The 22,592-nt window shown below is 39.3% G+C and overlaps 1 protein-coding gene across 1 annotated transcript in view; it reads right to left on the minus strand.

Annotated features, from left to right (window-relative positions):
* Fat3 (FAT atypical cadherin 3) overlaps nucleotides 1-22,592 on the minus strand; it is a 526,046-nt gene that overhangs the window by 117,459 nt on the left and 385,995 nt on the right. Inside the window, exons 4-5 of the mRNA XM_013028825.1 lie at nucleotides 10,744-11,058; nucleotides 8,374-8,584 (exon numbers count right to left, since the gene is read on the minus strand). Of these exons, the coding sequence (XP_012884279.1) occupies nucleotides 8,374-8,584; nucleotides 10,744-11,058 (526 nt within the window). The remainder of the gene's footprint in view (nucleotides 1-8,373; nucleotides 8,585-10,743; nucleotides 11,059-22,592) is intronic.

Here is a 22,592-nt window from a genome sequence, read left to right on the forward strand (position 1 = left end):
TGTGAACCGAAATGTGCTTTATGTCTTCCCAATTTTTGCTGCTACTAGGGTTTGACTCAGCCTGGCACTTGCTCAGCTTGCTTGCTTAGCTGGAGCTTTACCACTTAAACCATTCTTGAGCCTGGGTTTTTCTGGTTATTTTGGAGATGGAGTTTTGTAGCGTTTCTGTTCAGGTTGAGTCTGAATCATGATCCTCCAGCTCTCAGACTTTAGAGTAGCAAGAATTATACTTATGAACTACTGGCAAATGGCTCTGAAACATTTTTTAATGGGGTAGGAAGAGAGTATCATGAATGCTGGAACAATTTTAATTGAAATGCACAAGGTTTATTTTAATTTAAAACTTCATTGTGTCAATAAATTTTGGGCCTAGATAGCAATCTTATTTCACAATAGTATTCCAAATTATGCATTCATTAAATTTCATATTTTAGAAAACAAACATTGGCTTTAAAATATTCTGCACTGTGTACATTGCATTTGCTCATCAATGAACAGTATATTTCTGTATTACAATTACAAATGGGCAGATGAGTTCAGGGAAAGGGAAATTTTACCTGAATCACTAGAATTTGAAATACAATAACACTCTAAATAATATAGTTTTTTTTTGTTGTTGAGAAGCTGGAGGTATGGCTCAACTAGTACAGTGCCTACCTAGCCAGCTTGCCTGAGTATTCTTATTCAAGCTCAGTACTTCCTTCCTCCAAAAAAAGTGGTCAAATATATTTGACCTATCACTCACAGCTGTCATGTGTACTTAGGAGCAATTAATTTGTAGAAAGAACATAATTGTCCTTGACATTTAATTAAAGTTATAGAGATACAGGGTTACCAGAGAATTGCTTAGAGAAGATAAATTTTTTTAAAAATTTACTTATTTATCTTCCAAATAAAACCTTTAATTGGCTTATGGAAAACACTCAATGTTTCTTCCAAAGACAGTCTTTTGAAGAATAAACAAGGAGAAGGATTGGGGAGTCTAGTCTAAAAAAGATTACGGATTCTTATTTAAAGGGAATATTTCATTCATAACTACACACGAAAAAATGGAAGCCAAATTCCAGTGCCTGGCATAACCATTTTCATGAGCAAAGAAAAATGTCTTGCTATCAAGATGTAGATTCTGGAACAAAATCTTTGCCATGAAAACTTACAAAGAAAGAACATGACATTACAAGACTTGTGCAAAATCAAAAATGCAACTTCTCAAGTTGATTTGGAGGTCATTAAGTCACATTTTTTCAGTCATATTTAAATTAAATTGGAATTTTTTATTTTCTAATGTTTATTTTCTTAAGTCTGGACTAAGATTTAGAAGGTAGTGGCGGAAAATAGGCCATCCTCCAATCATAATTATTTTGAAGTTTTAAAATGTGTAGGTAAGGACAAAATAACCAAGCCTGTAATTAAGAGGTCAGACTGGATCCAAAGTTGATGAGACTCCATCTCAACCAGTAGATTGATATTGCAGTTCTCCTTGTGATTGCAGGAAGTGTATATAGGAGGATCATGGTTTGGACACACTAGGGAAAAATAAAGGCACTGTCAAAAGAATAACCAGGGCTTTATTCTTCACTCAGTGGCAGGCCCATGTCTAGTCAATATAAGGTCTTGAGTCCAAACTCTAGTATCAGCAACAAAAAGATCAAATTAAAATCATGTAAACTACAAAATAGTTTGCTCTACTTTCAAGATTGAGAATAAAATTTGTGGATGTATGCATGAAGGTTTCCTGTCTTAGTAACTGGTTAAATGAGGCAAACTTACATGCTTGCTCTGGGACCTGTACAGAATACATACCCATCCTCAGCTTAGTCCTGTAAAATATACCTATTTTGCATAATGTGTACAAATCATACGAGTTTTTAAAACTTGTTTTATACCAAAATGTGCTTTGGGCAACTTTTCTGGCTGTCAATTTTCATAGTTCTTTCTCTGTCCCTCTGTGTGTGTGTGTGTGTTTTGCTCATCAATCTGTGTGCGCGTGTGTTTTGCTGTATCAATTACTACAAATCAGAAACCTCTATAGGTGAGTGACTGTAAAGGGCCTACTGAGATAGTCTCAGTTCCATCAGTATGGCCGAAAGTCTCTATACATACTACCAGGACATTAGCTCCCAGGTAAGCCAAGATTTCACACTAAACAACAATACTGAGCTCTCAAATGAATTTCTGACAAAGGATACAGAATCCAGACCAGCAGTTTACCATCAATCTTCTGGTAACCTGATAACCTATACTAAGCCCCCTACTTCATAAACGACTCCATAGCTCTCCCCAGGGCCTCATTTTTCTGGTTCCCTTCTAGCCCAAAGGTTGATTCCTGATTTTGTAGGAAACCATGTCCAAATCATCTAGGGGGTGAGCATATCAAATGCAAGGAGTCCATTTTCACTAGCAACATTCCATTTAAACAAGATGTGCTTCCTCAGAGCCAGTAACAGAACATGCAAAGCCAGAGGGTGTTGAGTGCAACAGCGTGAGGCTAAAGAAAAGGTGGGCAGGGAGGACGGTGCCAATTGCTCTCAGTTTCAACAATGTGGGAAATTAAAAACGTCACAGCCTGAGCGTCCTGCAGGGGGATGTGGCAGAGATGGTAAAAGCAAGGTTGTGAACAGCCCACATAACAGATAATTCACATTCGGGACATTCCTTTGGACCATTTTTTGGGTAGAGACAGGAGTAATAGAGTAAGCAAAGAGCAGAAGAGGCACACTGGGTTTCTATTATATTCTAAAGTTAAACATAGCAAGTGGGAATATCCTTTTAAAGGCTTTACAAATAGGTCTTGCATAAAAATACTCCGAAGCAGCAATTGCTGTGGGAATTTATTGGGTGGTAAGGCAGTGGGCCATAATGGAGTCAACTTTTACTTTAAAAATAGGAAGGAAACATCCCCTATCTCTTTGTAAAGAGATTCAGCAGTAGAAAATCAGTCTCCTTTAGAGAAGCATCCTGGTCCCTACCTAGCCTATGACTCCCTTCCACAATAGGTGCTATTGTAAAAATACCAACTCAAATTTACTAACCACCAGGGAGAAGCATTATGTGAGAAACTTTGGGAGCACTGAATGGCTGAATCCCAGTGAAGGGAGGGCATCATACTCGCTGTTCACTCATATTCAGCATGTACACTGAACTTCAGAAGGCCAAACACCAGCTATGGTGTGATCATGAAGAACTACCTGCTTTGAAATGAAGCAAGCACAATACTAGGCTGAAACTTGTTTGCAAGGAAGGCCAGAGACACCAGAAAGAGGCCAGGAAACCATAGTAGGTCAAAAAATTCCTTTTAGAAGCTAGCTTTAAGTTTAACTTTTAAAACATATTGATATGAAGAATTTTTAGTCTTTTTTCTATTTTTCCAAAGTTTCTTTAGATGAGCATCTATGCATGAGATCAGTGGTATAGAGAAAGAGCCCTATTTAGGGATCAAGCTAGGGAAAGGAGACTACATGGAATGAAATATTTGACATCAAATGAATGACAGAATATGTCCCTCTGCTGCAGGAGTGGCTGTATTGGAAAGGACATGGCTTTTCTCAGGAGACGTGGTTGACAATGTTCTGGAAGATGCTAAGATACCTGTATCTAATCAGAAAACAAATTTACAGCAACACTATCAGAAAATTCTAATATGCCTGCTTGACCACTTCTATATAAGCCGGCCTCTGCAGTGGACATAATTAACAGAGGACAAGCCTAAGCCTATGAGACAGAAGCAGTCAGGAATCAAGATCATCTTTCCATGGCTACAACACAAGAAGATACTAACAGAAGACTGGGCCTGTATGCTACATCTCACTATCAGAGAAATACTTCCTAAGGACAGTTTTTCTCCTCTCTATAAATTGGGTGAGACAAAAAAGATACTTTAAGTGCTTTCTGTGCACAAGAAAAGCATTTTTGGATTCAGATGAAAAGCTGAAAAATGGGTGTCAGTATCCCTCATGAAACTGTGAGTAAAGAAGAATTATTTGAAGTGTATAGTAATGGTAGCCTTCACAATTCAAATATTTGCCACCAGCATAAAGATTCAAAAACCGAACTGTGAACCAGATTGCAAGCACGTTGGAAGGTATGTAAATCAGGCACTTCTGAGCTGAAAGCATAGTCTCCCAAAAAGTGTGAAGCTATGTGATAAAGCCACAAAGGATTATGGGTTATTTTTGTTCCCTTTCTTTTCTTTCCGTTTTACCACAGAGCAGAACATGCTGTGCATTGGGCTGTTTAAACACACAACTGCTGAACGTTATTATGGTTTCTTTTAATTACAGCATTCTTAACTTTGTTATAAGCAGGGCTTCTGTTTCTGGGCGCTGAAGAGAATCTGGTTGTAAGTGCTGGTGTCACTGGAGGTAGAAGGAAGTGACTGGCCTACCCTTAGTGCAACAGTCCTTTCTTTCTTTACCATAGAATTGTTTTGGGAATTGATGTTTAGGTAGGAGAAAAAGAAATGCAGTGAAATGAGAATCTGGTAAATTTGGAAATGAGATCATATTCCCAGAGGGAAAAATGTTGAAGCAGTCATTATTACTGCTAAGCTAATGAGGATTCATCAGTTGAAGCACTTGTGAACTGTAAGTGCCTATGCTGGGTGCTGTGCACTTGGCCTCAGTGTCTGCCCAGGTGTATGAACCTGTTTGGAAAGAGTGTTAATTCTCTTGGATGAATCGTAAGTTTTGAGTAGGACTTGAATTTTAACCTAAGACTTCCTTGCAAATCATGCTGATACTGTGCTTCTATATGTTTATTCATAGCACTCACTTCACCCACTGAGCCTGAAGTACTAGGCATAGTGCTCTTTCTTTCTTTCTCTCTCTCTTTCTGTCTGTCTGTCTCTCTCTTTCTCTCTCTCTCTCTCTCTCTCTGTTCCCTCTGTACTGCACAAAGGAGGGAGGGAAGAAAGAGAAGGAAATTTCTGTGACTGAAGATAAGCAAGCAAGAACAAAACATCTGCATATGATAAAGAAAAGAATAGGTGTTTAGAGAAGTAAAAAGATTCTGTCAGCAGATGGAGGAAAATGACTCTGACAGATGAGGAAGATTTGCAAAAGGGAGATTTAGTGAAGGGGAAACCATTTCTGAACAGAAAGCAAGCAGTACCTGGGGAGAGGATTTCACTTCCACAGTGAAATAAAGAGTTGATGTTTCAAGACATTGGCTAGAGGTAGGAATGGAAATATAATCCTCCTCTGTTTGGGCATCTGGCCCAGTAAATTCAAGTTGTAGAAGAAGATTGGCTAGATGTTGCCATATTTACCAAGTGCAATCTATGAGATGAGTGCAGTATACTAAAGCGTCAGCCCTGTAAAACTCCATTCAAAGAACTACTCAGTGCCCCAAAAATGAGTGGTCTCCATAGGAAGAGGGCAGTGTTTAGAAATGCAGAGACAAAGGAAATATGAAAATTAGGGTCCTATGATAGATAATGGTCCACTTTTGTATTCAGGCAGTCCTTAGGAACTCCATGTAGGAAGGTTGTCATCTGCAAAGTAACTTTCTCTCTGTCAATGGCTTTGCTAGAGATGCTGAGGTTCCCTGACAATGGGAAGGTATTCTAACTCTGGAAAGGTCTCAGGAGTGGTCAGTGGGTTACCAACCTGGCTGCTTAAAGCATCGCCACCAGACACAAATTTCTAATTCTAGTCATCCTAGTAGAAGCATTGCAGGAAAAATGGAAGAAGACACACAAAAGTTAAGAATGGAGAGGGGATAAGCATAAATGAAACATGTGCCACATGCTGGTGGCTCAGGCCCATAATCCTTGCCACCTGGAAGGCTGAGATCTGTGGGTAAAGGTTTGAAGCCAGCCTGGGCAGGAAAGTCCCTGAGATTCTTATCTCCAGTTAACTACTAAAATGATGGAAGTGGAGCTATAGCTTAAGTGGAAGAGCACTAACTTTAAGCAAAAAAAAGTTCAAGGACAGCACCCAGACTCTGAGTTCAAGCCCAAAAATAAACAAAAGAAAACAAAACAAAACCTTGCCATACATCTACTAATGCTTGCACATTAGGTGATAGTACTAGCAGACATGCTTACCTACACACAAATATGCATGTCAGAATGTGGAGAATTACTGGATAACGGGTCATGTGGTTGGTCATACTGAGTGTTGCAGAGCTGTGATTGTTAAAGTTCTAAAGTGTAGTACAATCAAGGACACCCTGAAGTATGCGGGCAATGGGTGTCATGTGTAGTGGGCTAGATAGGTGCATGCATGGACCATGGAAGGGAGAGAAGACAGGTCCATTTCAGGTGTGAGAGATGTCTGGAAACTGGCCTGCAAAGGAAAGAGACAGTTGATGGTTGAGGATTCATTCTAGCATTCAGGATAGCACAGTAGGGGTCCTATGTCTTGTTTGGTCTTGACTATATTCTTCTTTGGGCTGCTTTTAAGAAATCATCATTGCACATGCTCCTGTTGGTCTGGCACAAGGCATATGTGCTGAAACTGAAATGTACTTTCTGGGTTTCACTGAGGCAATAGTAAAGGAATCACCAGGGGTAGCTACAAAGACAACAGAAGACTAGGCATCAGTGTGTACATCAGGAAGAAAGAAGCTGCCTCTGATCATATCTTAATGAGCTGAAAATTGCAGAAAGATGAAGTGGAGATATGCCTTGTGTCTCAAAAGAGGTCCTATTTTAGACATGTTAAGTGGCAATGACAAAGGAATTGAAAGCTTAGTATTAGGATGGTCATTTAGAAGGATGGTATAATACTGATTCAGTAAAACAAGGCATTATACTGTCATTCTATACAATGAAATGCATAAGAGAGAAGCTCTTTCCGTGAGGGATTCCAGAGGATATTCTCCTGAGGTTGAGTTGAAGACCACAGAGTATTGTTTTTTAGAGACTCCCGAAAGCCGATACGGACAATTCTAATATTTCCCTTGGACCCAGTTCTGAGATTTTCCTAAAGGAAAGGCAGACTGTTGCTCACCCTGCTGGGCTGTGACATGAGGAAGGAAACGACTGTCCCAGACTCCCAGATTCTCTACCTTCCACCTGAGAAGCATGGAAGTCAGTTTCAGCTCAAGTCTGCCTCAGACCAAGCTCCCTCAGGCCAAGGCTCTTAGCAACAGCCTTTTGTTCCCAGTCCCGACTCCCTCTCCCTGTTGGCTCTGGAGGGATGCAGTCAGTGCTCAGTCCTTTCCTTTTTCAGCCTGGTATACTTGCTTGCTTGCTTGCTTGCTTGCAATAGCAACTATAAGATGCACCTCATGGGGTAATGTGTTTTGCAGTATTATAATGCTTGTGAATCTAAGTGAATTGGTATCTTTTTTTAAAAAAAAGAATTTAAAGGTTGGTTCCCAAGGTCTCTCCTGCCTGTTTCCAGCTACTTTCTTTATCCAGCCTGAACAGGAGACTGACCTCTATTTATGTATCTAGGTTCCATTTCCTGCCCTTCCTTTTGTGGAAGGCTGCCAGGGGACTGACTCTTCTGATTCTTTTTTTCTTTTTTGTCTATGAATGGCACTGCTGGTGTGAAACAGAGGGGAATGGGAGTACATTTTAATTTATTTTTCAATTGGAAAAAGCCCAGTTAAATGATCGAGAAAAAGAAAAAGAATAAACAAATAATAAAAAGCCCACATACCTCAAAAGCAAACAACAAAAAGCCCAAAACTGAAAAAAAAATGACCTTCCTAACTCCAAACCTATCAAAACCTGAAACAAAAGGAGTCATTGGATACAAGAGCAATGGCTGGTAGAGGCTTGTATGAAATCTGCACGCTGCACTTCAGCCTGGCACAGGCAGCTATGGAAGATGTAATTCAATTTGCTTAAAAAAAAACAACAACCCCCTCTAAGGCAGATTGGATAGCCGTATTTTAGCAAATGTGTTTACACTAAGGGTACCTTCTGTTGAACAGTTCTGCCCACAAGCTGTCTGTAGAATATAGAACATCTCTCGAGCATGCTTGCCACCTTGAAGCAGGGCAGTCGGGAGCAGAAAAAAAAAGAACAGAATGCAGAAAAAGGTGAAGAAAAAGAGAGAAATGAAAGACAGCAAGTCTAGTTCCATCAATACATTTAGAAATGAGATTAGCCAAGTGTGACAATAGAATTTAAATGACACACAGAAAGACATTAAGATCACAGTAAGTAACATACTATGGAAAATTCAGCCAGAGAGCACTTTCTGTTCAGCTTAGCTTACAGAGTCGAACGAAAGCACAGGTTGAGTATTCATTTTACTGGCTCTTTTGCATTGCAGCACTGTACAGGTTTTAATCATAGCTCTAACTCGGTTCCGTTTTCTTTTTCCCCCTTTCTTTCTTTAATTAACTCAGTTTATTTTTGGCTCCTTATTTCAAATATTACATTGCCCACTACTGTTTTAGAAGTCCTCAACTTACCCACTATGTCAAACCACAGGGGGGTGTTTGCGGGCTGCACGGACACCACACCCACGATCTCGGTCACCCGGTCACTTTCCATGACTGTGAAGTTATAAAACGGCTCTTCGAAGGCCAGCGGGATAGGCGAAGGGGCAGGTTTCTTGATCCACTCAATGTGGAGACGGGCTGTGGAGGACTTCTGTGGGCGGCCATTGTCCACGGCCTTGATCTACTCACACACGGAGAGAACACAGAAAGACATCTCAGAGCTCAGATTCCACGAAGATGCACATGGTTGTTGGGCCAAGACTTCATCCTCAACAGTACTGGCAAGAGGACTGGTGAGAATGGATTTTGGAATGTGGGGGCATTATCCGGTTGGGGGACTGGAGCTCAACTTCTCTTTACCAGAGGCCCATCTGAAGCACCACTAAAACCTTGGGAAAGAAATGTTGCAAGTATGCAATGTTCAATCTTTCACAGACACGCATGGTCATTTCTATCAGCAGTAATAGCTAATTACCTTCCTTACCGCATACCTCTGAACCTCACCTTTGGCCAGTGAATTTCCATAGGAAATAAGGTACTTTGTGAATGTGTATTTGTGTGCAGAGTCAGGTGGGCAAGGTTGTGTCAGCTCTCTTCTGGAGATGCAGTCATCCTGAACAGAACTGGAGGCGTGAGGGGCACAGGCATGAGCAGCTGCTGGGGCCCTGTGATTTTGCTTACCGTGGAGGGGTGAGGGAGAACTCTCTGGGTAGCAACATGAACTGCAGTGGGCAGTATAGTGGGGAGGAAGGTTTTAGTGACCGCTCTGTGGTCCAGGGTGGACTGACATAAAAGATAAAGTAAATATGTCTCTTCACACAGCTGTAAGGAATTGATACAATGTCCTGGACTCAAAATGGGAGGGCCCAAAAGTTCAAGGAGTAGAAAACATCGTCAGAACACCAAACTTCAATAGATAAAACTGACAAAGGATTTTCAAATACTGTATTCAGAAACCACATTTACAGACATAGAACTAACCGGGACAGCATTGAAAACAGGAACAAATAGAACCTGAAGGTATGTGTTCATGGATGATCACTTAGTTCCAGAAAATTCCTGTGGGATGGAGATTCCTAACAGTTAGAAGCCTTGGTTCACGATGCCTAGGAGACAGGACAGGGATTTCAGTAGATGTGGGTTTGTTTTTTTTGAAGGAAGTATTCTCAGGAGAAGGTGAGTAGAATCAGGATGGACAAGGGTGAGCACTAAACAAGGATGTGGTCCTAGCTAACCTCAGGGATCCAATAGGGAATTCTGAATCGTGATTTGTGCCACAGAGTTGGATCCACCTGAGGCAAGCAGTCTGGACTTTTGTATTCAGTTATCAGGCAGTCATTGGCTGTAGCTGCTATGCTGGGGGTAGAAATGTAGAATTGCTTAGACTAAAAACCACCCAAGGATGATCCTCTGGTTCTACGGACAGCTATAAGGCCTTAGAGCCAACACTCACTGCACGGGAGGGATAGATGAAGGAGTCTAGGTGAAGACACCCTGCTAAGCGCTCATTTCTTGTCAAGTGTCAAGTCCTCTATTCCAGGAGCATATGCACTCAGTTTCTAAAGTGGTTGGGGAGGAAGCATAGGGGGGCATGACAGATTTTAAAGTTGAAGTTTCTAGAAGAAATCTTAGTTTACTGCCTACTTGAAGTTTTTCACTTTTTTTGGGGGGGGGATCCGGTCGTGGGGCCTGAACTCTGGGCCTGGGCGCTGTCTCTCAGCTCTTCAGCTCAAGGCTAGCGCTCTACCACTTGAGCCACAGCACCACTTCCTGTTTTTTTCTTTTTGCTTATGTGGTGCTGAAGAATCAAACCCAGGGCCTCAGGCATGCAAGGCAAGCGCTCTACCACTGAGCCACCTTCCCAGCCCCAAGTTTTTCACTTTTTACAGAAGAAAGTTAGCTGTGATTTTTGTCTCACAAGCTATAGGAAAATTCATATCCTATCACATTATGAACGATTACAAAATTTGTTTCCTTGGGAGGTCTTGAGACTTAGTGTGGTTTTGAGTGGCTATGATACCTTGCTTGTCCTCAATTTATCTATTTTCTGTACCTTGAGAATGATTTGGGGTTACAGAAGGATGGGCAAATTTGTAGGCTCCAGCAAGCTATGAAAATAGGGGAGGTGGATGACAATAATTCTCACTTGTATTTGTCTGCTAGAAAGTAGTTTTTTTCATAGCTAGGCTGAGTTGCCATACTTTTATGCTAAATTTTTTTTGTTTAGAAATATATATATATGTATATATATATATATATATCTGTATATCTATCTATCCATCCATTTATTAAAGGAATCCCTGCCCTCTGTCTATGTTGCTAGAATTCTGAAGATCTTACCGTTAGGATGTCATAACTCCCTGCAGTAAATTGTTTTCTAGAAGAAACCATTCCAGTTTTAGGGTCAATAAAGAACTTTCCATCATCATTTCCATCCACGATGCTATAGGAGATGTCTGCATTGGGGCCTTCATCTCTGTCAAATGCAAAAGCTCTGTAGATGGGCTCTCCTCTCTTCTTCCGGTCACGTTCTGGCAGCTTGATCTGGTAGACCTTTTCAGGGAACTGTGGCTTGTTGTCATTTTCATCTAGAACTTGAACCACCACCCAAATGGTTGATTGTTTGGGGGAAGAACCACCATCCGTCACAGTCACCTAGTTTTAAATGAGAAAGTAGGATGTAATAATCAGGACAAAAGAAAGGCTAATCTCACCACCATCCCCATGCCCATCCCACAAAGATCACTTTTTATGCACAGTGACATCTGGACTTTTCTTAGTGCTATAGTTCACCTGGAATGTATAACTTTTTCATCATTCATTCATGAAAGAAGAGTAAGTCCTCAAACTCAGTGATGGGAATCATAGCTAAAAGGGCTGCTCTATTAACTTCCCACAAATGGAAGCTTTTATAGACAGAAGATAATACCTTGTGGCTTTGGAGGCTAGGGAGCCTAAAGTGCAGGTATTGGAATTGTCTGAAAAGGTCTTGTGCTTGACACACAGCACTTTTTGCCTGTATCCTCACATGGGGAAGAGCTAGTTAGCTTGCTGATCATCTTCATAAGGGCAGGAAGCTCATTCGTGAGGGCAGATACCTCATAACTCTATTTTATAATACCACTGCCCAAAGGATTTGGTGTTAACCTATGAATTTGGGAGAGAGGATTAAAAACACTCAAGAACTTGTTGTGATGTAGTGTGTAGACAGATTGGAGAAACAGGATTGACTTTATAAAATATACTCATTCATGGAGATATAAAATAGGCACTCAATAATGTAAAATATACTATACCAATAATAAAATGTTGATCCATAGTATGACTTCTAGGAAATGGACAATGCTATTACTATCCAAGCTTTTTCAGAACTTACTTTCTTCTTTTTTACTATCTTGCTTAATTATGTTCCCTCTAAATTATATGGTGAAGCTCTAAGTATCTTCTCTTATTTGACTGTATTGAGATTGGGTCTTTAGGGAGGTGACTAAGGTGAAATGAGGTCATATGTGTGCAGCTTTGATTTGACAGCACTTTTGTCCATGTATAAGAAGAGACTCCAAATAGCTCCATTTCTTTCTGTCAGGCAAGCACACAGAAGGAAGAGGAATATCTGCAAGCTAGAAAGAAAACCCCCAGAAACTAAACTGTACCAGGATCCATCTTGGACTTACTAATTTCCATGCTTCAGTCTGAATATTCACGTGTTGATACCCCTGAAATCCCTGTGCTGAAACCTGATCCTTATTGCAATAATATCAACATGGGTTGTTAGTTTGTGAGGGCTTCATGTTTGAATTTAGTGCCCTTGTTGAAGAGGTGGAGGAGCTTATTCGTGTCATGAGGACACAAACGGAAGATATCATCTATGTAGAATGACCCTTACCAGACATTAAGTCTGCTGCCTGATCCTGAATCTCAAATTTCCAAAGGTTACAAACATTGTTTGTAAGTTACTTAGGGTAAGGTGTTTTTTAATAGCAGGGTAAGTATACATATATACATATACATATATACATATATATATACATACATGAAAAACTTGTGAGTTCATAGAACCAAGGAAAGTATGATATATATGTAAGATATATTCATGAAAAACTTGTGAATACATAGAACCAAGCAAAGTGTAATATATTTAGTTTGTGTAATTGTGATATAAACTTCATATTTATATGGTTGACTTTGAGAACATTTGACAGTTGAAATATTTTTAACCAGCCACAAAATAGTTTTCTTTGTGGAAAGGGAGGAAGCTGAATACCACTTCCCACATCTTTGTAAGGCTATTAGGTGTATTTTAAAAATTGAGGAAAGGAGAATAGTGAAGAGCATATAAAGAATCTTCATGGGAGATATAAACAGTCTTTAAATCTTAGTGTGGGTAATTTTCTTGTTGGCTCGAGTGATAAAAATCATTTAATAGTAATACTTAATTTGTGCATGGTGCAGACAGTTTGTAAAACACTCTTTTATGCATTATCTTGTTCACCTTCTAAAACCTCCTCTTCTGTAAGTGGAGCAGGTTTATTTATTCTCATTTTCCAAATGAGAAAACAGGCTTAAAGAACTCACGATTAATAAGTGCTAAAGCTTTGCATCAAATTTTGATAGTTCTTAATGTTCTGTTTAGTCACAAAACCTAGAAGAATTATATTTAATCTTTAAATCATTGCAGTGAATAAGACAGTTCATTAATTCAAAATATATGTTTGGACTATAGAAGGAATGTAAAGGTGAACTTGGTGTCCACAGAAAATCGACACTGAATCAGATTACCTAGTCACCTAAGAAATCATTCTGACAGGAATAACTTAAAAGAAGACCAAACATTGTAGGGGGACAAATTAAAAGCCCTTTTCAAAATGCAACCACAATCTAGTTTAGTCTCTCTTGCAATCTGAGATGATAGCTTTAATAGAACTTAAGACAGATTTTCATAGGGGTTCTTGTCTTTCTTTGAAAAATGAAACAACTTTCCTTCCAAAGTTATTTTCCCAATTGGTTTATGGTGTTTTACCAAAGAACCACAGAGGGCTAATAGAAGTTAAGGCTGGATTTTGCCTCTTGAGCTATTTCATGACACAGAATTCTGGAGAAGCCGGCTTTCCTGCTGCTGCTGTATGCAAACATTATGCTCCCAGGTGTGAACTGTGTTCACCCAAACACATTTATCTCTTGGCTGCTCAACTACTACACTTCTCTTTTCTCTCTGAACAAAGCCTTTCCATATCAAGGAGAATCTCATTCATATCACTATGCACAAAACCACCCTTATTGCCTGTTACTAGAGGTGCTGTAGTGAGTGGGCTTTCAGGCTGGCACTGCTCAGAGGAGGATTTCTCTGCTTGTGAGAATTCTGTCTCATGGAGTAGATCTGCATTCACAAGTCCAGGTGTCTGCCTACAGGTGGAAGCATGGCCATTACAAAGGTTCATGAAGACGTTCTCAGGTGTACCAATGGGAATGGAGTTAATTCCGTCACTATGTCACTACACAAACCCACCTCTCAGATTCCTTCTGTCCACAAGGGCATCTTTAGGCCTTCAGACACATCACTCCCTGGATTTTCTTCTCTATCCCTTTTACTCATCCTTTAGGTCCAGCTGCCATGTTGTTTCCTTCCCCAGGACTGCCTCCTCTGGGCAGTCCACAGACCAAGTATGATACAGTGTTAAAGATTTTTTTTCTTTTGTAGCAATTACCATTGTGGAAATGGTAAACTAATGAAGGCAAGGACAGACTTTGCTTGGTTTCTTCATAGCTCAATCCCTATGTCTAGACAGAATACACTCTACATATGCCTCTTTTAAGAATTGGACTCTGATTCAGGTCCTAGTTGAACAGTCCCTTTAGACATAGTAGTCTTTGTAAAAGTGTCCAAGATCATTCAAGGTTCTTTACAACATGTGTAGCTATGAGCTGCCTTTCCTGTCTTTTTTGCCAGTTATTCTTTCATCTTCTTACCCACAGCCTCAACTGTTTGCTACCTGCATGCTGGTAAGAATCCGGTGATGTTTCTCATCCTTGCTTCTCAAAGGAACAGGTGTAATGGTTTACCAGGAATTCACTTCTGGGAGTTTCATATACATCTCAACACTACAGAAGTAACAAACTGAAATCATTACCTTCAAAGCTTCTTCAGTATGCATTGGGTCGTGGCTACCACTGGTGACAAAGAATGCTGCCATGCTCTCCAGGAACAATATGCTCCTGACCTAGTTTTTATTTCCATTATTATTTCTCTATCTATCCACATCCAGTAGGACTCTTAGGCCAGCAAGCATCCCCACACACCCCAAAGTTCTGCCATGTTGTCATAGGATGGGCCTCATTCACATCATATTTGAACCACACAACATTCTCCTGGTATCCCTGGCTCCAGGCTTTGTTTTTGTTAGGAAGTGTTATTTCTTCTTCAGAGAGCTGATTATGCCACTGACCTGCATCACATTTTTAGGGGTTTCTTGAGGACAAATATGAAGCTGGTCCTGATTATCACCATGCCCTATCTGTCTCTTCCCAACATCTGTGTTTAGTTACACACTGACCTTGGGTGGTCTGTGGAGACCATGGCTCTTATGCTTCCATTCTCTTACATAGCCATTTGTTTCCAGGAAATGCCTTCTGCTGGGATTATATCTGATTCATTCCAGAAACTTCTGTTGAAACACATCTGGGGAGCCATTCCCTTTCTCATACATACTGCTGTAGGTGTGTGTACCATGTTCCCAAATTACATGGTATGCATAGTCCCAGGTTACAGATGGTCAACGTGTAGAATCTTGTTTGTTTGATCTTATAGGGTCAATTCTTTTAGTCTATGAGTAACTTGAGGTCAGGAACTATCTCTTAGTCATTGTTATATTCTGACACCTGATTCAGCAATAAGTGCCAAGGAAATGTTACCTACTGAAATAAAGAATGAATTTGCCTAACACAATTTACTATGATAACAAATGAAAAGAGCATTCATAACTGAAGGGTCTCTGCCTGAACTATACATACGATCTCCCAAGTGGTCCACACTGTGTCAGTCTACAAATGAGTATCAGGTAGAGAAGTTTTCCCAAAGAATTCTGAGATTATTACACCACTAAAAATATCACCAGGCCTAAGATTATGCCAAATGATTTTCAGCCACTTATAAAACCCTACTCGCCTTTGTGGACATTTATCCACAACCTTGTGAACCTATTTGTGTGTTTGGCTCCCTCATTTCACCGTGAACTACTCGGAGACTTTGTTCAACTCTTTCCTAGAACCTAGTGTACTCTCCATAAAAGTTTGCTGAAGTATGCTCCTGACCTAGTTTTTATTTTCATTATTGTTTCTCTATAACCGCTTATTTTCTCTGCAGTATTTCTATCTGGACTATTAATCACAAATGATTCTTTCAGATTCTCAGACTTTATACATTAAATTGCCCTTGGTCTCAGTCCACTCCTTAAAATTTCTCCACCTAAAAGTAGGACACAGGTAATTGAAGAACACCAAGATAAATCCTTATCATCTCCTTATTCCCATCATTTTTCATTAATTGTTCAAGGAATGAACTACAGTCTAACAGTGAACCATGTGGCCTCTCATTGTGCCATAACCTGACAAGAGAATGGTGACTATCCTAACATAGGCTTTCTGCTTAGGAAGCTGATCAATAATCAGTGGTCCTAGCAATTAATCAAAAGTGTGAAAGATTAATTCCTTAAGGCAGTAACAGTGAACATCTTACAAGAGGGAACACAAACAGTTCAGTGCCACTGAAAAGACAATAAAGCCCCTTTATTTTGCTTTAGCACCTTGTCTTCTGTGATTGCCAGGCAGAGCCAGAGAGTACCCACGATGGGCCTGGTGAATTGTGATGAAACACTTACAGAAAGGAATATGATTTAAATGTATTCCTAGAAGATAAAAGAGATAGGCCTTGAACGATCTGGAATTACAGCAGCCAGGGAAGACCAATTTCTCATTCATCACAACTAATGTATTTGTTTTCATTCTCTGCTCAGTCTGTGTCTCTCTCTGTTTCTGTCTATCTCTCTGTTTCTATCTCTCTCATAGACTATATAAGCTTCCTGAGAGCAGGGCTTTTAATTTCCTTCACTGCGTTGTTCCTAGCATCTATTCAATATTTCCTAGCATCTATTTCCTAGTTCCTAGCATCTTATTCAATATTTCTGAGCTGGAGAATTGAGATCTGACATTCTCTTCAACCATTAATTCATCATAAATCGCTATTTCCAAGATAGCACATTTATAAACGTTTCTTCAGGGATTTCATATCCCCTACCCTGTTTTATATTTGTCCTTGACACTCCGCCATTATCTAGTATTATGTATTTCATTTATGTGTTTATTTATCACATTTCTGGCCCTTACTAGAGTAGGGATCCATAAAACATGAATTTTTCATCTGCTTTGTACACATATTTATCTCTAGCATGCACAAAAGTACCTATTAAGCATTTAATACCTTTTACTGAATGAATAAAAGAAATATTTATCCAGTGTCCTCTGAGTAAAAAAACAAAAAACCCAAAAAACAAACAAACCTCTTTTTGAGGTAAATTGGGAGATAAATCAAACAATCAACCAACCAACGTGGATTCCTGCCAAATTCACCCCTCCTCCCATGTAGCAAATGATCTGTATTTGGTGAAGTAAAGAACTCAAGCTTCATGAAACAGCCCATTTACTGATCCCCTGATCTCAACAGTTAGGTTCTGTGGCCTCTATGATTATTCACGTATCATCCCTAATCCTAACAATCATATGAAATCTGAAATGCTACAATATCTGTTGTTTTTTGGCTTCTGCATGACAGTACAAATGGAAAATTCCACCTGACCTACCTCTTGTAGCAGGTGGCAGTCAAAACATAGGTGTGCTAAAAATAGTAGGTCAAATTATTTCAGGGTATGAGGATAAGAGGAGAGATGAAATATAAATGAATCTCATGTTTAGACTCAGATCCCACCTCCAGAATATCTTATGCACATATAAATATCCTCAAGTTTTTAAAATCTCAAATCCAGAAGAGTCTGGGGTGTTCTGGATAACAGCTACTCAACGTGCACTGACAAAACTCATGGAATGCCAGCTTTGCACAGGCTTTGCCTTGGTAATTCCCATAAGACTGCCATTGTTTGTCATAGGAACCTGTAAGGTTTACCTTGCCATTTCGGTTTCACAGCTGCCGGGCAACGAAGCTCTGAAGTTAAGGAACTTGCACTGGGCCACTTGGCTGGTAAGTAACAGAATGTGGGTGTATGTCCAAGTCAGCTTGGCGTCATAGCTCATATTCCTCTGCCTCCCCTACACAGATGATGTCTCAGCATCTGTTAACCATCTGTTGAAAATTCCTCTGCAAATGTGGCTTTGGATCTACCTCAAGCTCTCAATTTTCCATCTAGAATCAAGTCCTTTCCCCCTTTTGGTTTTTGGAACCATTCTTGACTATTTCCAGTCCATGGGTACCTTGCCTATTTTCCTCCATTGCTTAAAACCCAAAAACAGTGAGTAGCGAATTTCTCTTCAATACCTTCTCATATGAATTACTATGCTCTTCTGGGCACAAAAATGCCTCCATGTGATCTCAGAGATCAGAGGGAGAACACCTGGTCTTGGTTTCTCTCTATGATCTTGTGTTTGTCAGGAATTCCATGTTGAGCATGTGCGGGCACTGTGCTAAGTGCTTAACATATATGAAATGTTTACTCTTAGACTGATCTCCGGGGAAGACATGAATATTATCCCTGTGCTACAGATTAGAAACAAGCACAGAAAAGAAAGAGAATAGCTCAGGGGTCAGGACTCTTATCCACCACCATATATCACGTCTCATCCAAATGCTTGTGTGAGCCACAGGTATGTGTGCTTCCTTTTATTTGTGTGAGTCCTGGGGATTGAATTCAGGGTCTGAGTGCTGAATCTGAGCATTTTTGCTGAAGATGAACACTCTACCACTTGAGATACAGCTCCACTTTTGGCATTTTTGCTAGTTAGTTGGGGATAAGAGTCTTACAGACTTCCTTGCCTGTTCTGGCTTTAAACCTTGACCCTCAGATCTCAGCCTCTTGAGTAGCAAGGATTTTAGGTGTGAGCCACTGATGCCACTTTTCTGTTAATAGAAATATTCCATTAAGTGGATTTTCGAAGCAGTGGTGTTAGGCAATTATTTCTGATGAGGATAATTGTCTCTTTTCACTATTTACTTTTACTTGCTTATTTTTTTACCTTTAAATAGTTAATGAAGGAGTTATAATTTAACAGTTTCTGAATACAATACATCTTGATCATTGTCACCCTCTTCAATATTCTCACCCATCCTTCCCCTAGCTACCCTTTTCCTCACTCTTAATTTTGTAGGATATACACTGAATTTGATTGCCTTCTCCTCTCTTCTCCTCTTAATTTGTCTACCCCTTTAACACTGACCCACCCCACCCTACTTTTTTTCAAGTACCTGTTTCCTGATGTTTACTTTATTGAACTTTGACTTTGCCTTCCAAGGAATTATGCTATTTGAATTCTCTTTTGAATTTATTTCAGTTAATTTATATGATATTTCAGTATACACACACACTTGCACACCACCCAATGTATTTACTTAAAAGTTTATAACTAAATCTCGTTTCCACATAGAAGGGAAAACAAGCGTCCTTTGTCTCCCTGGGCGTGACTCACTTCACTTAACATCATTTTTACAGGTGTTTCCATTTCTGTACAAATGGTATAGTATCATTCTTTCTAATGGATGAGTTAAATTCCAATGTGTGTGTATACCATATTTTCTTTTTTCATAATTATTATTATAAAGGTAATAAATAGTGAGGTTACAATTACATAAGTCAGATAAAGATTACATTTCTTTTATAACAATGTCACCCCTTCTCTCACTCTCCCAGGTTTCCCCTCCTGTCCCCACCCACAAGTTGTATATAGTAGTTAATTTCCAACATAGGTCTAGTGAGTACCACTGCTTCACTTATTCACCCTTTGTCCCACCATTTCTGTGCCCCCCACCCCCTTCCAAGGACAGATAAATGAACAAACAAGACAAAAGGAAAAGAAAACAAAACAGTAATAAAGAAAAAAGAACTCTTGTTTTTTTTTCTGGGAATTCATCTTGATAAATATTATTATTTTTTCTGTAACTTTTAACCATTTTATTACAAAGCTAATTTTAAATCCTGTTTTCTCATTCTTTTGATACATATTAGTGTTTGACATGTTTACACCTGAATTTAATTATATTCATTCCTCCTGTTACCTAAATGTAAACATGCAGATATCTTTATTGTATTGACTTATTGTATATTGACTCCTTTGATATAATGGTAGAGCTGGATCATATGATACATATATATATAATATATATTATGTATGTATATATGTATATATATACATACATAATATATATTTTATATATAAATATATTAGAAACTTCCATACTGACTTCCATAGTGGGTGAACTAATTTACAATTCCACCAATAGTGTATAAGGATTCCTTTCTCCCTGCCTCTTCTCCAGCGTTGTATATTTTCTTTTTTGGGGGGGGGTCCAGTTGTGGGGCCTGAACTCTGGGCCTGGGCGCTGTCCCTCAGCTCTTCAGCTCAAGGTTAGCGTTCTACCACTTGAGCCACAGTGTCACTTCCGGCTTTTTTCTTTTTGCTTATGTGGTGCTGAGGAATCGAACCCAGGACCTCATGCATTCAAGGCAAGTGCTCTACCACCTTCCCAGACCCTATATTTTCTTATATATTTTTTTATTGTAAAGATACTGTTCAGAGGGGTTACAATTACACTAGTAAGGTAATGAGTACATTACCCCTTTGTTTTCCCTTACCATCCTTTCTAGCTCCACCATTATTTTATATGATCAGTTTCACATAGGCATTGTGCCTTGATTACTCTCTTCTCAGCATATCTTCCTTTGATCTCACTGTGTGAATGCCTAGAATCCTGTATACTTTATCGTGTCCCACTGTACTTTTAAAACTATCCAGTGTGTTTACATGTAGATTTATAATCACACATTCTAGCTACCACAGTTGAGGGAAACAATGCAGCCTGTGTTTCTCTGGGACTGGTTGGGCATCTGGGCTGAATTCATACCTTGGCTATGTTGAACAGTGCCAAAATGAACTTCTAAGATCAGTTATGGAGCTGGGTGCTGCTAGTTCATGCCTGTAATCTTAGCTACTCCTGAGGTTGAGATCTGAGGATCACAGCCCAAATCCAGCCACGGCAGACAAATTCAACACACTCTTATCTCCAGTTAACCAGCAAAAAGCCACAAATGGAGATGTTGCTTAAGTGGTGCAATGCCAGCTTGTGTGGAAAAGCCAAGAAAGAGTATGAGACCCAGTATCAGCAACTAACACACAGACAGAAAACGATCCACTTTTGGATAGTGTGGTTTTTGTATGTATGTGTATTTAGGTTTCTTATGATTCCTTATGACTAGCATATAAGAAGATAAATGGCTAAAGGGGGACCACTGTTAGACTATATTCTTCCATGCACACAAAAGCTTCAGGGTGATGCAAAACAAAACAAAACAGAAAACTTCAGAGTGAAGAGAAACTGCCTATTCTATCTTAAGAAACCCAACACCTGCCAAGAAAACTCAAGAGTACATAGAAGCTTTTGATGAGAAAATTGAGGTATAGACAGATGAGCCACACAGATTCACATCAACCTCAGTTTTTCAAAGAGGTTAGTTCCATTCTAGCTGGTTTTGGAGATTCAAATAAGACAAATGTTCATCTGTTTATATGAACTTAGATAATTATGAATACACATTGCATACATACAAACATGTGTGAATATATACATATACACAACTTAATATTTCAAGTTATTTTAATTTATATATTTTCCAGATTGCTGAGCACTTAAAAAAAAGAAAAAAAAAGAACTGGTTTGGAGTGGATATTTTGTTTACCCTCTACTTTTTATCTGTGCACAAACATTAAATACTTAATCCCTCCCCAAATAACAGGGAAGTAGAAAGCAAATTTATCTCCTCTTCACAGGTACCCTGTAAAGGCTGTAGAGGCTAGGCTGGAATTCAGACTTTTCTGCCTAAGAGCTCAGCTCCTTGCATTTCTGGGAAGACAAGCGCTCCTGCCACTTCTTAAAAGAAAACTATGAGAAAACAGTAGATTAAAGGGTAGGTCTCCAAGGTGCAGCAAGTCTTTGAAGATAAACTTTCTAAAACGTGAAATCACTGAGCTAAAATTAACCTGCAGTCTCCCTATATTCTCCATGACAGGAAAGCAATAGGAAGCCAGCATTAAACCATCGGCTATGGGTTTCATTACATGCCATTTCTCTTAGACAATTTGTAATTCAACATTAAGAACTCAGCTAGAGATGGGGAGGTGTTTCACTTCCATACTCTGCCTTCCTTGTTCAGGGTTTCTGTGAACTAGTACCATTGTGATCTATAATCTCCCTGGGCTGTGACATATACAGCTTCTGATTGTTCCAATTTCATCAAATCAGATATTTCATGAAATGCACATATAGCATATGAATAAATTTATAGAGTTATTTTATACTGGTCAGCTTGAATTCAGAGCCTGGGTACTATCCCTAAGCTTCTTCTGCTCAGAGATGGTAGGGGAAAACGAAGGAGGAGGTAACAACAATGCTCTATAGGAAATGTACTCATTACCTTACTCATGTAACTGTAACCCCTCTGTACACTATTTTTACAATAAAAACAGTAAAAAAAATTGTACTTTGAGAGAGAAACACAACCTGATGATTTTCCAACTAAAAACTCCATGATCCCTGAAGCCAGAATACTTATGTCTGGGTAGCCGCTGAGGCACAGAATTCATTTTTGTGAGTTTTTTTTTTTTTAATCCAGTGAATCCACAATATTGAGAAGCCTCTGAGAAAATCAGTCATAATCTTTTCAGATTATTTACCATAGCTAAGATATGGAACCAACCCAGATGCCCCTCAGTAGATGAATGGATCAAGAAAATGTGGTATATATACACAATAGAATTCTATGCCTCCATCAGAATGACATTGCCCCATTTGTTAGGAAATGGAAAGGCTTGGAAAAAATTATATTAAGTGAAGTAAGCCAGGCCCCAAAGAAACATGGTTTCCCTTATTTGTAATAACTAGTATTTGTGTGAGTCAAGCAGAAAAGGTCAGTTAAATT

This window comes from Dipodomys ordii, unplaced genomic scaffold (genome assembly GCF_000151885.1).
Source record: "Dipodomys ordii isolate 6190 unplaced genomic scaffold, Dord_2.0 Scaffold114, whole genome shotgun sequence".
Taxonomy (NCBI): domain Eukaryota; kingdom Metazoa; phylum Chordata; class Mammalia; order Rodentia; family Heteromyidae; genus Dipodomys; species Dipodomys ordii.